The sequence below is a fragment of the Petromyzon marinus genome, chromosome 46, assembly GCF_048934315.1.
Source record: "Petromyzon marinus isolate PM22_M1 ecotype Great Lakes invasive population chromosome 46, UKy_Petmar_22M1.pri1.0, whole genome shotgun sequence".
Lineage (NCBI taxonomy): Eukaryota > Metazoa > Chordata > Hyperoartia > Petromyzontiformes > Petromyzontidae > Petromyzon > Petromyzon marinus.
The window spans coordinates 13,160,820-13,179,565 of record NC_133712.1 but is presented as its reverse complement, the minus strand read 5'-3'; the positions used below and the strand labels follow the sequence as shown (position 1 = coordinate 13,179,565).

The following is an 18,746-nucleotide window of genomic DNA, read 5'->3' as shown; positions in this document are numbered from 1 at the left end:
GTATGGTCTTGTTTCCCATCGTTCTGTTCACCGCACGTAGGCGAGTTTGCCTGTTGCACTCCTGGCTGCAATGTCCTCCATTCGGCTTATATTTGTAGCACTTCACAAATATAATTTATTTATTACTCCCAAATTGCATTCCAGTGGTGTTATCGACTTGATATCTGGACGATGATCGCATTGATGGTGATGATGACGACGATGTTTCGTCCTTCTCCACAGGGTTGAAACGTCCTAAGAAAGGGATGGCGACGGCAAAACAGCGCCTGGGGAAAATCCTCAAACTCCACAAGAACGGCCGCATGCTGCTGTGAGCGACGGGGGCGCCAAACCTCGCTGCGGACGCTTCTGCACATTCAGGGCCTTTGCTACGATCACGTCGCACCGCCGTGACTCACTTTGAGAAATGTTTTTCTTCGTCATCGTTTGTGTATTTTGTCTTGTTTTTCCGTTTTGTACTTAACGAACTCGAATTATTATTATTTTTAGTTGTGCCGTCAATTACGGAATGAGGTGTGCGCGATGAATTGAATCGGTTCTGGTGAAGTGGATTGAATTTATTTAATGGAGCTGCTTGCAGTTTTCAGTCTCTGGGGTCTATTTGGTGCTGTGGAATTGTCTGGATCGGACGAGATCACGGGTTTTAAACCGGGTCTCCCGATCCCTTCTCAACCTATTGCCTGAATAATTGTTGCTCTGGCTTTGGTGCTAATTGTAGAAGAGATGATTTCAATTGCGGTACTCCTGCCTGGTCACTGTGGGGGGTTATGGGGGGGGGGATGACAGCTCCGGCAGGTGAGCTCTCTGCTCCCGCTCGTCTCAATGTGCACGTTAAAAATAAATGCACTGCGTACCCGGTGTGCAAGAGAGGAGGAGGGAACCGAGCTTAGATACTTGCACATAAAAGTGCTTTTTGAAGCTGGTGAACAACCACGAGCGGAAAAAGCCCGCTTTTAACGTGAGAGCTGACAAAAAAGTAACATTCGTCATTATTTTACACTAAAATCCCACCATGGGAGGGCTGCGATTTGCACTCGAGCGATCGTGGGGCGTGGGCGCGCTGCGAGGCGCGTCCACGGCAAAGCAGAACTCGACCTCACACGGAGTGAGGAGGGGGTCCCACGTTTGCCGCGCCGCTCGAACCGGATCTGGTGTGTCTGCCAGGCTATGCCGGGGCCGCTACGATATCACGGTTGGGAGCAGTCTTGTCTAAAATCCAGCACGCGTGCACGTTTTTGTTTATTTTGTTTGTGGCATCCAGTTTTATTCCGCGTTTGGAGAAAGGGGGGGAAATAACAGGCGATACGACGAGCAAGATAAACGTAAAATGCGGATCGCACGAATGCACGACATGTCCGTGTTGGAAACTCATTCTCGGAACCGGTGATTTTTTTCCCTCGTTATCTTCGACGAAGTGCTCAGGTCTTAAAACACTCGTTTTTCACGTTGGACGCTGCTTTGGTTTTTGTTTTGAAAGTCGTCGCCGGAAGTTTCTCAGAGTTGACGTTTGTCTGGGGTAGAACCGCAGTGACGCTTGCGTTGCTTCTCAACCCGGTCACTCTGCCCGCACGCACGTACGTAAAAGGGCGTACCCACGGTGAAATATGTTCCTAGTTTTGCTTCCACGTTTCCCCGTTTTAAAGGGCAGGTTTGCCCTTTACAAACTCGGAAGCGAGTTCTGGAGTCTTCTCAATATAGCGGGGACTGATTATTGAGAACAATAAACCTAAAAACTAAATATTCAAAACTGCTTCCACTTGAAATGTGTGCCACAGAACCGTAACCGATCCATTTTAGGCACCACTGTGTTGCAAAATGGTAAGTGTGGCTCAAACGCTTTATTTCCTTAATTTAATTTGCATTCTTAAGTTCTCGTGACAAAACAAGCATCTCTCCGATGCGTTTTCCGATTGTATCGTGAGATGTTTGGCAAGGTGTCTTGGCATTTTGCATCACGTGCTGAGACTGAATTCAGTTCCTGAAGCAGCTCCCCAGCACAATTGCAAACAAACCTTTGCAGACGCAGAGATGCCATGAGACTGACCGCAATGTAAGGAAACAACAAACGCATCCGACCGTTGGATCAAATTTCCACTCCGAGTCGTGACAAGTCATGGAATTGACGAGGACATTAATTGTTCCGCCCCTACCAAAGCGGCTTTGACACGGAATGCCTAGGCTGACGTGCGTGCAGAGTTGGGTGATGTCGAGGAGGTACGCAAATGCCACATCGACCCCGAAATGTTCAGAATTATTGGGGTTTTATTTTTCTTTTGTTGCAGCTGGCTGAACAAGCCAAAAAAATCACGTCTGAATCAATCACCACGGTGGCTCTTTGGTTGTAAATACACGTTGTAATTCTAATCTTAATGCGGAACAAACTTTTTTTATATATAAACAGTGATGATCATAATGATGGCGTAGGGGAATAAATAAACTGTGGGAAGTTACGGAGAAGAGCATGTTTTACAGCACAACAGACCATTGCTCAGATTCTAAGCTGTGGAGGTGGAAAGCCGATTGTTGAATTTAGGTAATCCCTGTAGGAAGAAGTCTGGTGGATTTCGCTCCTCGGTTATTCATTCAGGTTTGCCATGTGTACATACTTGTTACTAAATTGCCAGTAGGGTTGCATTGTAGGGACCCCTGTTTGCCCTGTTAGTGTTATTTATCTGTTGGGACAATTTATTTGTAAATACCTAATCGAGAAATTTTCAATTTCTGACCGGATTTATTTATTAAGATTTTTTTTGTTTGATATTTTTTTGTAATGGCTGTCTTGGCTTTTTTTATTTTCTCTACGTTGAATTTGTGTCCATGTGGTTTTTTGGGTCGTTTTGTCTCGTTACGTATGATGCCCGTGTCGGTCTCATCTCGGTGCTTGTGCGGGCGCACTATTTAATAATAAGACGATGTATAAAGCAAACACAACAATGGAAAAGGATGATGGAATTTTGTAGAAGCGGACGATTTTATTAAATTCACAAAACAGTATTTTTTTTTCTTAACCCGCGAACGAACACACGAACAAATAATTATTGCGGCGGGTCCTCGGCTCAGGGACAGCGGCGGACCCTCGTGGGGGGCGCGAGGGAGCTCAGGTCTTTTCTCGCTGGGGACTTGGGGAGGGGGGGGGGCCCAGCAAGCCTCTGCGAGCCCCTGCCGCACCACCCAGGGGAGCGAGCGTGTGTTTCAGTTGTTGGGAGCGTTCGGTTTGGGGCTGTTGTGTGCCGCGACTTGGTGCCCAGCCGTTGAACATTTACCCACACGTCCAACTGCCCAGCCAATCGGCTACCCACACCCCCATCCATTCACTTATCCCCTCCCACTCTACTTACTCTCATACATACCAACTCAGCTATCCACTTACCTACTCATTCAATAACCACTTTCATCTGCACACTTCCCCACATCCCTTCGTAGCAACCATCACATTCACATAGCCACTCGATGTATTCACACACCTGAGTAGACACTTGTATTCACACCAGCCCATGCACTTATCTGCTTGCTTATCTGCCCACTCACCATCCATTCGTGCACCCATCCTCTCGCCGATTGCCCTGCCTATATACTCATCCACTCTCACATGAATCCACCTATCACTCATCTACATGTCTACTACACCGACTCGCCTACCCATGTACACACCAACTCATCCTCTAATTTATTACCCAACTATTCACTTGCCCAGCCACTCAACCCACTTACATGCCCATTTACCCATTTACACCTCCTGCCACTAACCTACCTACCTGTCTCCCCATTCGCACGCCTCTCCAACCCACTCACCTGCTTCCAAGCCCAGCAATGAGGGAATGTCGCTCGCTCTCAGGACCTCACTCGGCCACTCGTCTATGCAACGCCAGGCGGGGGCGGGGGCGGTGGCGGCGGTGGCGGAGGCGCAGACCCCCACCCACCCACCCCCTTCCCGCCCCAGAAGGGCAGAGCCCACCGCCCCTTGCCCAACGCTCGACAGCAAAAAAAAACCCACAACAGCAGCGTTCCGTACGACCTAAACATGTCTTGTCTTATGCCGTCTGTTAATTCCTTACAATTTACATGGTGCAGGGAGGGAGAAATGTATTTGGCGATGGCAGTGGCCAGTTGCATAAAACACCTTCAGTGACATTGTATATCACTCGTTTTGCATTGTTGTAGCACACTGGTTAAAGTATATACAAGCCAAAACTCTTGTTCTGTCCACATAAATAAAATGTTCTTGTCCATCGGCCCATCGGCTTTGCAGACCAATACTCTCCGAGCAACATTTGAAGCAACAATCTCTGGTCCCGTTTCGACATGGGTCTCGTCAGCAGTCAGGCTGGCTAATGTTCACCTTGTTTCTGTTTAATTGGTGCAAGTTAAGGGTGAAAAAGGGTATTTTATGCAACCGCCCACACGCGACACCCAGGCTGTTACGGTTGGCTGAGGCAAAAGAGATAGTGGTTTTAAGTCGGGAGAGAGTTTCCCTGTGGCCAAAATGCCACAGGGTAACGCTTAGCCCATTTGAAACTATAGCTGGTGAAAAGGTGGTGGTGGGTGTTTGGGGGCTGATGAGTCACAATGTATTACTAATTACATGTGACCATAACAATGGAGCCTTTAATGCGATAGAAAATAAATATTGCCATTTGCGTGATCAGAAGTTGTTCCACGTGTAATGCCCCATTTTGTGTTTTTTAATTGGTACACCGGGAGTGCCAGGTTTTTCTGATGGTATTTTATTCTAGTTGCGCAACATGGTTTGACCGATCGTTTGCACATCTGCAACATAGTCATAGGGCTCCATTAACTTATCGGCGATATATTTATTCTCCGTTTTTTTGCAACAACATACTCATGCATGGAAATGGTGTAAATGTATTAAGGTGGTGGTTGGGGTAAGATGTCAATCTGGCTCCGTGTCTTTTCCTCAAACAAGACCAAGGCTCCGATCATTTCAATTAAAGGCCCTGAGCCAGTGATCACAATTTCACAATCATGTGCCAGGCTTCGGTCAACAGAACAAATCGCTGCTGGCCTCCCGCAAGTGGTATTTAATTTAGCTCTCAGCCTCTCATTGCGTTGAATACTTTCCCCACAGCCCTATCCACCTCGGGCGTGAAACGGCCTCCCCTCTGGTTTTATTTGCAATGTAATATGGGGACAATTGTTTTATTCGCGCCATTACAGCAAGGCTCTCACGAAGGTGCTACGTTTCACAGATGGATGTAGTCTGCTAGTAGAGGGCAATGTTGCTACGTGATTTCAACCAATTTAAGTAATTGGCGCATGTGTATGGCTCCAGTTTCCATTCATGTGGCAATGAGGCTCCATCAGCCCCCACCCTATCCCTCCAACCTGTATTTCCGACCTCATTGCACTGTTCGTATGCGGCCACGGAACGGGGGGACGTTTTGAGGTAACACAAAACCCAAAGGACAAGCAGCTCTTTCAAGGTACCCACTAGGGATGTTCTCAAATTTCGGATTAATCTGAAAAGTCCAAACAAATCTGTCTCCGGTACGAAATTTCGGATCATCAGAAATTTGACGTTACAAAATGTGACATCACTAAAGTCCCACCGCAGGAAGTAATGTCACGAAAGGAACTTTTTGTGGCATTGGGCAATGCCACTATTGTCGGCGCTAAAAGACGTACACGTTTTACATAAATGTAAATAATACAAAACGCAAAAGCGATCCGAATTTTTCCTTAAATTCAAAACCTTAAATATTTTCATTCGGAACTCATCCCTATTACACACCGAGGCTGTGTGTCCCATACTGTCTGGCACAAGTTTGAAGCTTCCTAATTAAATACACATTTAAAATCACGATCTGGACACGCTGTCAGAGCAGTGTGGTGACGTTGCTGCATTGACGTTGCTTAAAGCGCTCCAAATAATGCAATTGACTATCAAGTATTTTTCTGGGTAACGAAGCTTCAAACTTATGTTAGCCTGGCACACGCAGACTTGGCAATTTATTTAAAAGATGAGCGCTGTTCTTTGGCTTCCTTGAACGATGGAGTCATGACGAGATGCGCGTCGGGGCAGGCGGTGCTATAATGAGAAAGTGGTGCTATGATGGCGAACGATGCACTGGTGATGCCACATTAGGGGGTGAGCTTTGGCCATAAGTATATTTCATTGTCCTCGTGCCCAGCTTTATCTTAAACCCTGGCCAACACTCTTGCCCAAGGCTGCATGTGTATGTGACGTGAACGCTACTAACTCTTACCCCAATACGAGCATTAGTCATCTATTTGTCCTAATTAGCTTCTTGACTGCTCACTTTATTTCTAGCATAAACTATATCGCAGCTCATACCCAAAAATCCCAACCCTATCCCCTAATTGTATCATCCTTATTGATAACCGCAAGTCATTACCCTAGAAACTCCAGCACATCTTAATCCATCAACTATCGCAAACACTAAACCACATCGCATGTCCACCGGTGAGTCTATGCCCTGTGTGAATGTAGTTTGTGGGTGTAGACCAGATAGTTTGCTTGTTGGTACCATCCGAATTGGCAAAACTTTAGTGCTATATTTACTTAATTACGTGATATTTTTATATAAATTAGAAGCTAGACCATAATTCAGACTTTTGAAAAGTTGAACTTGACAGTCAAAAATGCAATCGCACATTGCCAGATATATAACATGGACATTGTTGAAAGAAACGGAGCAAAAACTTCGAAGTGCGCAAGATGCCTCGGGAGATGCACGCTTGGAATTGGTGATAAACACGAGTAGCACATGGATTAGGGGCACAGATGTGAATCCGAGACACGGTGGCCGTTGAGACGAGTGGGCCTGGACAGAGCACGTCGCTAGTAGTGATGATGGCCGGTGGTGTGGTCGTGGACTTTTATCTCCCCAGGTGTGACCATTTTGAGACGGCCGAGGTCAATAGCTGGCGACAGGAGAGAAACGGCAGGCCGAACACATGACAGATCATACATATGACAGATCAATATGAAGGGATTAATAAAGGTAAATAACGTCTTAAGGCTTAAAGACTGGTGGAATCCGATGAGCTATGAAGTTCTTTTTTCGCAGAAGTCATGAAAAAAACAAGTGCAAATTAACTCATTAGGCAGAAACATATTGGAAACCGTTTCATTCAAACTTTCATTCATTATCGACGATCGTTTAATCGAGATTAGCCATATACTGCATAAGCAGGACCACGTTGGTCCATGTCAATATACATTATTGTGGATCAATGAGCATTCTGTAAGCTCGGCAATGGATTAATTTTGTTTCACCCTACGTTGCAAGGGGTTAAACGCACTAAACTTCATGGCAGATCTCTTGATAGCTTTGAAAAAAAATGGACACATTTAGGTATCCCTGTCGGAAGGTATCTAGATTTAAAGTCTAGGTCACAATTATTGTTACATTGATCTATGTTTATATTGCAAGGCCAGAAAGAATGGAAGACAGGATTTCATGTGATCTGAGCTGTTATAAACAGATGTATAGATGACACAGCATCTATTATGGGCAATGAAGGTGGGTGTCAAGTTAGTAGTGAGTTCGTGAAGTAAGACATTTCCGAACAAGTAACCGACTCGATATGTAACTTCTTTGTTAGGATTTGTACGTGTGCTGAATGTCAGGTGTGAGTTCAGCCAGATGGCCCGAGATATTTCGCAGGATTTTCCATTGTAGAACCGCAAAGCGTTTTTTAAGATATTGTGACAAACGTTGGGGATCTAATGGAACATGTGGCTAAGAAAAGATAAGCGTTTGGTTTTGTGTTAAGCAGAAGTTTTGAGGAGATAAGGTCCCTTTGGCGTCTGTTAGAATCCAGTCAAAACTACTGGACATCTGTTAAAAAAGAGCTTTATAGCTCATCGGATTCCTCCAGTATAAATACATAATTAATTTCATCTCCCAATGAGACAGGCATGTGTAACATCGTTGTCAGCGTAGAAGTGCAGTATGGAGAACATCTTGAGCCAGAATTTGTATTTAAATAGAGAACAGGAGCAGGCTCAGTATTAATCCTCGAGAAACTCTTGGAGATTGACTTTTTGAATATAAAATGTTGCTGTCTTCTCGAGGTAGTTTCAAAGCCAGCCAAGGGCCTTTTCAACGACTTAATAGTCCGTCATTATTTAATTCTTTTGTTACAAAATGTGATGATCAAGTTTATTTTGTTTAACTAGGTGAGAACTCAAACAGACCAGGATAGAGACTTGAGTTGCAACGGTGACCTGGTTCACCAAAATTATCGGACGAATGAATGCTCTTGAAAAGTTGAAGATAGCCAATCATTATTTTATCTATAAAGCAATATGAATCATTAGATAATATAGTAATTATTTGGTTATGTGGAGAGCGGATATGTGAAGGGAACTTAATCCTATTGTGTTATATTCTTAATGACGATCATGATTATTTTTTATAATTTAGTGTTCTTCGGGTACTATGTCCTGGTCTGCAGCCTGACTACTTTGAGTTACATTTGAGTCCTGTCTCTAAATGTGAAATGACTAAATTGACAAAATATCCAAAACTTTTGACAGTTGCTTGGAATGCAAAAAAGCATGTAGTCATTTCAAATAATTAGACACTGAGTTGGATAAAACTGGCAGTGAAAGAGATTGTGCAGAGGTTTGAAAGAATCCCATTGGGTGCCGTTCAGGAGAGGATTAGCCACCACGGAGATGGAGCGATGACTTCGGTTCATGAGTGACATTTAATCGTGGCACAAAGCTCATACGTGCCGTAATGCAACGGTCAGCGTGTAGGGAGGGCTTCTCCCAGCAGTGGATAGACTGGCTCTTCATGACGACAGTTTTTCAACTTCAGATGGTACCAATATCAGCTCTGGCTACTGGACTTCATTTGGCGATATTTGTGATGCATTTGTCCCCTGTTTTATCATTGTCTTGGGATGATTACTCCATCCTATCACGGCGCCTGGACCTGTACCTCTTTCCCCATAGCTCATGCACAGCTCCATTGACGTGTGACGAGTGCGATGGACACTGTGTGTGCGTTTTGTACTATTAATTCCTGGATTTATTTTAATTGATCACGTGGGCTCTAATGGACCCCGCCACCTATCCAGAATTAGTTCTGGAAATAGTGTCTTCAAAATGCAGTGTCCAGGTATTACACCATCTGTAGCAATGTTGATTATGCAGATGATAATTATTGTTTAAATTAAATTGATTGCACGGTCGGGTGAGTGTGTGGCAAGTTAATCAATTGCGATGTTTGTTTAATTGTAATAGATAACGATCCAACAAAACGAATCTCAATGCAATGCAAAAGGTTTTTGGTTTTACAAACTGCATTTATGCTTAAGCCTCTGCCGCAACTTTTGCAATGTTTTTTTATCGAGTCGCTGAATTTGTTTTGTGAACCTTATCATTTACAAAGAGAATCGATCACTGCAGTCTTTTGTAACGGAACAGCTGCCGCCTGTAATCGACATAGGCGTGGGCGATTCCACGTGCTAGCGGGGGACGTGGGATTCGTCCGCACGGCGGATATCGCCCCCAGCGTCTCACGGTATAGAGAGGGCTCATCAATGCAAACATTCATATCCACTTTTGTACGACATTGACGCAACAGTGTTTCACACAAAAGCCATAAGCGCACTCCTTTCCCTCGCGTGCGCGATGGAAGGGCGCCGTAAGGAGGTCTGAAACGGCACACTTTCTCAGTTTTGCCAAGACTCCGTTGGGCTACGTTCACTTTCTTTAAGATCCGTTGAAGCGACCCCCCCCCCCCCGTTAACCTGTCTAGAGTTATATTGAAGTCATTGCCATCGCTGATCTCAGTGTTGGGAACAACCATTCACTTGCATAGATCTCTAAAGGCCACCTCCGTTCAATATAGTGATGGCCTTTAACTTTCATTGAGGTGGGGTACGAAGGCGATGTCCGTTCACTGTCCTCAACATTGGTTACTCAGCCACTCGCTGGAATAGATATTTAAAATTACATTAATTCACTCTTTTTAGATATTACAAAGGTGACCTCAACCAACTCTGTAAATAGAACTCAGTATTTTTGCAATATTTCCAACCGTTAACTTATGGATATAATTACAATATGGTTATATTTAGGGTCTAAATGCAAAAAATATTGATGCTTTACAGCAACTATTGAAACTATTATACTTCAACATTGTAAAATCGCGGGAGATGGGTTTCTCCCTGCTACACCAACGGCAAATTCACGGCATAGTAACAACAATACTAAATAACAATCGGAATAGTACAACAATACTAAACGATCGTGAACACGCGGACACGCAAGTCGAACACGATCGCAGAGGTCGCTTAAACGGGTCTCTTAAATTATCGTCGGCGAGTCGCCCACAATGCTCGGCTCGCTTGCGAGCGATGCTGTAAGCCACTCGACAGCGTATTCAAGCGGACTCCGGGGAGAGCGCTCTTCCAGTCGAGGAGGCTACGTGGAGCCGCCGTGCGTACGAACGTCGTCGGTGTCGCGATTACGTTGAGGCCCTACGTCGTCGTCTCTTTTCGGTTTTAACGTTTTTCCTTCGACCCCCCAATCCAAACAGGGCCGTCCTATAAAACGGCCGCGCGAAGGTGCTAACCGGCTGCGGTGGTTTTGTTTCGTTTTCGTGACTGCGCGTCGTCCTGGCAGGAGGAGGAGGAGGGGATGACATGAGAAGATGATGTATTGGGGTCGAGCGTGGTCGGTTGTATATTTTTTTGGCCCACCGTCTCGGCGTTCACCGAGGCTCTCCCGGTTGGCTGCGTGACGCCGCCGAGACGGCGTGCAGACACCCTGCACCCCCCTCTCCCACTGCGTCCTTGTCCGTCCATCCGTCGTGTTTAGGGGGTTTCGTTGATTGAACGTCTTCTGTGACCTGATGGGTGATGGGGGGGGGGGTTATTATTATTATTGTTGGTATTGTTATTTTTCCATGTTTGTGGGGGTCTTGATTTAGAGTGTAAACTAGAAGGACTTGAAGTTTCTTAACGATAATTTTAAGAATGTTGTGTGTTGTACAGCTTTCTGTCGATGGAGTGTTTTTGACAGTTGGATAGTGGCAGCTTTAAGAATTTCTTTTGTGGAAAATTTGAATTTTAAATAAATTGGTGGGTGAATGAGTTTATTTCTCGTTTTATTAAATTATCAGCATTAACTGACATGGACTATCCCATTTTGCTAATGGTTTTGCATCACATTGGCATCACAAGACAAAAGATCCCCCGTATAGCCTTCACAGACTTGGGACAAGTGCTGTGAGCCTGCACCTATGGAGATTGGCACGGCACACGAGGGAGTGGTGTGGCCAGCACCTTGCCTGGCCGCCTTTGTCTCACACCACACCAGATTTAAGGGTTAGTCGACCTGGCACATACAAAGGACAAGTCTATATGACTTTCTTATAGGCTTAATATTTTACTTGTAGGAACCTCCTGGTTACACCAGCCCACAGGGGATTATTGTGTCCGTCCGTCGTGCATGCAAAAATGGGAGGGGTGGGGCTGGGTGGGGAGGGGAGGGTGGGGAGAGGCTGGGTGGGGAGGGGCTGCTCACCCCGTGGTGCCCTTATAAAACTAAACGTTTAACCTACTCACGCCGGCTTGTGGCCGCCCTCACAGTCGGGCATATTAGCGGAATACGCCACGCCGCCGTTGACCCTGGCCATTGACCGAGCAATCCAACGTTCCTCCCAGCTCCCTCCGCAGGAATGTGTTCCATTGGAAATTGCACAATATTTTTACTGGTCTCATGCTCAGAGCACTAATGCAACATGTTTGAGCTCCTCCGTGTTTGTGAAACGCACAGCGTTGTGTGATACCGTTGCATAAATGGCGTAATGTTAACACGAAACATTATTTGCGCTTATCAGTTGGTGTCGGCCACGGAAAAGTGACGCGACATATAACCCGAACGAACTGGCAGGATGTGTTCTGTAAAGTAGTGTGACTTGGCTAAAGTTGGGCGCACACTACATTGTCTTTCTAATCTTGTCGGCAACAGCTGCCAGCAGTGGGTTTTTGTTGTTTTACAAACTCACCCCAACTTAAAACAGTCGCAAGGACATCACGGCACGAACCAAACCTATTTGATTACAAACCAGCGGGCGAACGACCTCCCCGGCAGCCGCCCCCCATCGTCACGCGACACGGGGAACGCAACTTCACAACCACCGCATGGGGCCCCATGTGGATTACATCACTTTGTTTTATAATGCGGTACGGTTTTTAGTATTGTGTATTACAGCTACGGTAATCGTCAGTGTGTATAATAAAGAGATTTTTTGGGGGGGGGGGAGAGGGGGTTAGGTCACATAAATGTAAATGTGTCGTAAACCCACCACTAACAACATCGGTGTGAATTTTGATTTAAAGCTTTCGTGACTGCAGTAATTCATATTCTTAGTTCTTTCGGTAAAGTCACGTTGAAGGGAAACAACAAAATAATAAAATATATATAAAACAAAAATTCTCACGACGTTTCGACCATAACACAAACGGTCGTCTTCAGGTGTGTTGGTTTTCAAATACATCGTTTAAAATACATTTATGCAAACCAACACACCTGAAGACGACCGTTTGTGTTATGGTCGAAACGTCGTGAGAATTTTTATTGTTTTATATATATTTTATTATTTTGTTGTTTCCCTTCAACGTGACTTTACCGAAAGAACTAAGATTATAACATCGGTGTGCTGAAGTAGTAACTAATTGGCACTTTTATTTTTCTTTATGTGACAAACCTTACTGATTGGTTGTGTCGGTTGTTGGTGAGTGAACGACACATTTATATTTACGCCATCTAACCAAAAACACCTTTATTATGGATAATATTGGTCGCGAAAGCCTACGTGTTAATATTCAGTAACTGTTACAGCGTCATTTTTGACTTGGATGTCGAACCTCACACAAGTATAAAACAAGCCAAAAGTACCAACGTAAAGAAAGAAAACGTACAGCGCTTGCGCGGTAGTAAGCACACCAGGCGAACTGAGTTTGAGTCCAGGTTACGGTTAACATGGCTACATGTGGTCAATGGTCTCTCTGGAGACCGTGGATTGCTCAAAGCTCTCCGAGACCTCCCTGATCCTGTTGACACCACAGACCACTCCACTTGAGTGCCTCCATAGTCATGCAGGCGCATATATCGTACATCTCTCCTGGTTCCACTCAGTCCTCTAAAAATCCGTTGCCTCTATACGGTACTTAGAATAATAATAAGTTACATTTGTGAAGGTAATATCATCCCTAGATCCCAATGCACGCCGTGTATGGAAAGCAGGAAATAAACATAACCAGGGGAAATTGCAGAACTAGGGAGTGAAGCCAATTTTAAAGAGGTGAGTTTTCAAGACCGATTTAAATACCTCTCACGACTCTAATGTTCCATAGTCCGGGCCACGATCGACAGGGCCCACAACCGGTATGGTAGGGAAGGCGAACGGTGGGGTCGGTGAAGTGGTTATTTATTCCTTGGGTATGTGTATGTATGTTGAACATCTTTTACACCGTACGTAGCCAACCGAGCTAATCGGAGGTGCGGGGGAAGGACAACAAACTAAACACAAAAATCCGTTCTAAAGAAATTAGTTAATAGCTCCAGTGGCTTCCTAGTATCGGATGGAAGAGCGTTCCAGACGGCTGCAGAAGCGCATCTGAAAGCGCGCGATGCAGTGGCCGTCTTTGTTCGATGGTCAGTCAAAAGCCGCTGCTGCGAGGATGACGGAAGTTCGTGTGATGTTTGATGATGAGATCCGGCTCAACGTCGACCATTGACTCCATGAACCCAACCTCACTATCCGCTCTCATATCCTGCCTTGACGCGTGCTCATCTTGGATTGGTCCTCATTTTATCCAGCACCAAAAATATGAGTGCAATAAAGTACTCCTCGTCGGCAAAAGAAGTCTGCACTGTGAACAACTCGAGTTGCAGTGCGCAACCTTCTACATTCTAATATCGTGCTGGCAAAGAGTGAGGGAAACCCTGCAGTTGTCATGGATCCAGAGCTCTCATCTTCCCACGTCTCTCAACTGTACAGGACCTCACACCGCCAATCTGTGCATCCACCGTGTCCTCCTCACCCCAGCTACCGCTGAGACTCTGCAGGCATTCATCATCATGCCAACTCAACTTCACATAGTCACTTTAAGACACATAGCCACTTTAAGATGTTTTTTCTTGTTCGTGTTTTTGTTTGTTGTGGTTGCACCCGATTCAAGAGCCGAATGGCTCACAGGGCTATACAAAAATAAATAAACTGAAAACTGAAAACTCGCGCAACAACAATCTCCTCCGTGGCCCCTCCGCGTCGCCTCACCTCCCCGCATTCAACATCACAAATACTCCAGGTGATCAAAAATGCCGCTGCCAGAGTTCCCGTTCGCACCTCTGAACAAGACCACGTGGCCCCAATTCTCCGATCTCTCCACCGGCTCCCGATGCACGTGGTTCGGCATCACCATCGGCCAGATCATCCCTGATTGACCTCATCCAAAACGGGCGGTACATGTGGCTGTTCGTTTCATTATTACATTATAGTAATAAGTGCATTTAATTTATTATCGCAATATACCACTTATATAACATGATTCATTCGTAACGGATGATTAATGAATTGATGTATGAATATCATGAACGAGTCTTTTGCCCGCCCAAGGACGGGTGTATTGCAGTAAATCTGAAACTTGCAAGCGAAGAGCAGACCGCGACGTGATATTCATTGCATTAATTGGTGTGCAATTTGTAAGGGTGCGGTGACACAGACATTTATTTTAAGGTTATAATCCCTTGTTCATCATGACGTACTTTTTACTTCGATGTCTCAACAGCGTTACGGAGATCACGTGACGTGAGGGTTCTGCCTTTGTAGTGAGGGTTGTGAGTTGACGCCGAGGAGGGGGGAGGAGGCACCTCGCCCCCCCCCCCATGTGGAGTGACGTCACCCGCTAATTATTAATGGCAGGGGGGAAGGCTGTTCGATGCGGAGTGACGTCACCTTCTCATGATTATTAATGAGGGGGGTTTCTTCATGCGGAGTGACGTCACCCGCTCATCATTATTAATGAGGGAGGCTGTTCGATGTGGAGTGACGTCACTTGCTCATGATTATTAGTGAGGGGAATACTCCATATTGAATGACGTCACCCGCTCATGATTATGAATGAGGGGTGGAGGGGTGCCCATTTGAGGACGTCACTTGCTCATGAATATTAATGAGGGGGGCTGGTCGTGGTGGAGTGACGTCACGAGCGTTAAGGACATCCCTGGGTGATTACAGGAGGTATGAGTCAGAGTGAACACTATTTAATAGGGGTCATGCCAGGGCAGAGGGTAAAAACCCTTGAGATTATTCAGAAATCTGGAGGGTTTTTATTTTACCCTCCAGACTGACATGGCCCGCTTTCATTTGCTCGTGTCAGAAAAGCAGCATTCATAATTGAACCATCACTGCCCCGGGGGTGGGAAAAACCGCGTAGCGACACGAGTCTTGCCTTACCGACAACAAAACTAGTGGGTCAATCGATTGGCCTCGTCGAGAGCTACTCGGGGCACTAAGTTTCGTAAAAAGTAGAAAAATTACACAAACACGTTAAATTCACTGCGGGGGCAGGCGGGCTCGCCTTGGCAAAGAAGCTGAGGATCGACGGCTGACCGGAGGGCGTCGTCGCCGCTCGCGACTGCGGCAGACGCCCCCCCGGGGCTCGCGTTTGGCCGGTGGGGTGGCGCCCATCGTGTCGATCGCCGCCTGCTGCTGCTGCCGGCGCTTGTTGGCACGGCGAGTCTGGGCGGGCGGCGCGTTGCTGTCGGGGTCACGAGCGGGGCGGACTGAAAAAAAATAATTATTATTGACTCGATTGTTGCGGGACCCCAGGGTCCCGCCAAATGATTCAATTGACGAACCGTCCCAACTCTAATTAACACTTTAATAATAATTGACTGAATATTCACATTCGTATACGGTAATTAGTACATCTGTAATTATTTTTCCTTTGTGATCCATGTCACGTGATTGGTAATGTGATACTGTCTGACAATAATTTTTTTGTAGTTTTAACACCCAACAATAGTTTCTTTTGGCTGAATTATATGTTTTCCTTTTCTAATTTTTGGTGCAAAATTAGACCCCTATCCCGCTCTCTTAGGGGCAAAGACAAAGATCCCCCGTATAGCCTGAACAGATTGTTGGGGCAAGCGCTGGAAGCGGGCACCTGTGAAGGCCGACACGAGGGGGATGATCTCTTTGGGCCTCCCACCTGATCACACTCACAAACCAATCTCGCACTTTAAATGGTGGGAGTGCCGGTCCCTTCTTCTAAGAAAGTCAAACTCAGTTTTACTGGTAGGAACCTCCTGGTTACACGAGCCCACAGGGGATTATTGTGTCGGTCCGTCCGTCGTGCATCCAAAAATGGGAGGGGTGGGGCTGGGTGGGGAGGGTGGGGCTGGGTGGGGAGGGTGGGGCTGGGTGGGGAGGGTAGGGCTGGGTGGGGAGGGTAGGGTGGGGAGGGGCTGGGTGGGGAGGGTGGGGCTGGGTGGGGGGTGGGAGGGATGGGGCTGGGTGGGGAGGGGAGGGGCTGGTCACCCCGTGGTGCCCTTATAAAACTCAACGTTTAACCTACTCACGCCGGCTTGTGCCCGCCCTCACAGTCGGGAATATTTGCGGAATACACCATGCCGCCGTTGACCCTGACCATTGACCGAGCAACCCAACGTTCCTACCAGCTCCCTCCGCAGGAATGTGTTATACATAGCGCCATTCGACACAAGACCCACACAGGGCTTTACAACATATACCCAGTGGGAAAAAAACCCCTCAAAACCCTTAACATTAAAACTAAGAGGGAAAAAAACAACGATACACAGAAGGATAGGCAAGAGAAAGTAAATGAGTTTTCAGTTACGAACAGTGCCGGATTATCCTAGTAGCAAAAGTAGCATATGCTACGGACCCCGCGCTAGATGCTTTCTGGCTATCAATTCCTGTTCAGTGATTCTGCACTTGCTCTATTACTATAGTACTATACCGCCTTCAACTTTCATGAACGACTGGGCATTTGAGGTTAGCGATTTGTCGTATTATCTGGCTGTATAGCAAATGAAATAATACAATTACTTTACTATGCACATTAAAAATGTTATATTTATGTTTTTTTTATTTAGGGCCCCTTTATAACATATGCTACAGGCCCCGCACTAGCTTAATCCGGCACTGGGTACGAACCCTAAAAACCTCGATCGATCTGACGGAGTCATCTCTAATGGACCGGGACAAGGCGCCTGATTTTCTGAAGGCTCTTATCAATCCATTTAACGCAGATTTGTCCTTCCGTCAGCAGTGGCGGCCAGCGAGCTTTTGCAGGGGCTGCGCGCTGTAACATGATGTAATCATGGGCGGAGTTTGGGGCGGGCGGGGAGGCAATAGGGCAATGCCCCCCCACCCCAGTAGTTTACAATTAAATAATAATAAATCAGATGCACCCGCGATTCCGAATGTGAGTGATAAAACGAACCCCCTCCCCAAATATAGACGTCAAACTCCGCCTCTGGATATAATGTGTTCGAGCATGGATCGAGCAGCGTTCAAGCATGGTTAAACATTTGTCGACGTCTGTTTAATAGAGCTTGGCATCGTTAACAAAAATATGTAACGACGAGTTGCCAGTATTCCTTAGATGGGGCAAAGCCACGCCCGATTTACTAATATAATGAGCCAAGAATGTCTGTGTGTAACGCGCGTGATATCACTCCACGTCGACCAGACCCCCTCATTAATAATCATGAACAAGTGGGGTCCTGCACATGGACCCCTCCCCCCGTCATTAATAACCATGAGCGGGTGGATTTTTACACTAACGCAGAAGAAGATCGAGCGAAAATAAAAATAAATTACGCTAATTCGCTTTAAATTTGACGTTTCTGTATTGTAGGTGAATCAAATAAATAATTCTACGCAGCAACAAAGTGAATTTGGTGCCTTTTTATTTCTTCAGCACTTGAAACAAAAGGTAAGTCTAATTTATGCTTCTAATTTATGATAAAGTAGACATATCTCCGTGCTCTTTCTGATATTGTATCTAAGTCAAATTTATTCCAACCCCAACGAGCGAAATCAGAAGAAAATACAGTATCAGAGCAGTGCGTTTGAACAAATTGAAGGTAAGTTAAATACACTGCTAAAGTGAAATGCAGTGAAGTGTTTGATGACATACTTTCGTGCAAGATTCACTGCCATTAAAATGTAGACAAGATACAATTATACTCTGGTAATTTTTTTCGTAAATATTACAGCTTCCGTCCTGGGATGGCCAAACAAGCTAGTATATATGATGGACTGAAATATATGTTAACACATTTTCTTGCTGTGGTTTTCACACCTGATGATGATTGCTTGTGTTGCAGTCGAAACGTCGTGAGAATTTTATTGTTTTATATTTTTATTTTATTGTTTCCCTTCTATGTGACTTTACCGAAAGAACCAAGTATATGAATCCCTGCAGTCACGAAAACTTTAAATAAAAAAATAATATAAACCATTCACATAATATTAATAAAACAACATATTATTAACCATCAACGTCATAAAACAATTATTATAATATACCACATTAACATAATATAAAACATTATCATAATATATCACATTAGCATAATATATTCTTCGTTCTGTCGCGGATTCATTACGTCGCCGTTCACAGCGAACTCGCCCCTCCCCCTTACCACCCTCCCCCCCACACAATCTCAAACCCTATTGGATGCTGAAGCATTGACAAGGGGT

The 18,746-nt window shown here is 45.5% G+C and overlaps 1 protein-coding gene across 1 annotated transcript in view; it reads left to right on the top strand.

Moving 5' to 3' along the window:
- The window catches only part of LOC116952254 (uncharacterized), a 77,595-nt gene extending 66,501 nt beyond the window's left edge, over positions 1 to 11,094 (top strand). Inside the window, exon 21 of the mRNA XM_076074211.1 lies at positions 223 to 11,094. Within this exon, the coding sequence (XP_075930326.1) occupies positions 223 to 314 (92 nt within the window). The 3' untranslated portion in view covers positions 315 to 11,094. The remainder of the gene's footprint in view (positions 1 to 222) is intronic.
- The last annotated feature ends 7,652 nt before the right edge of the window (positions 11,095 to 18,746 follow it).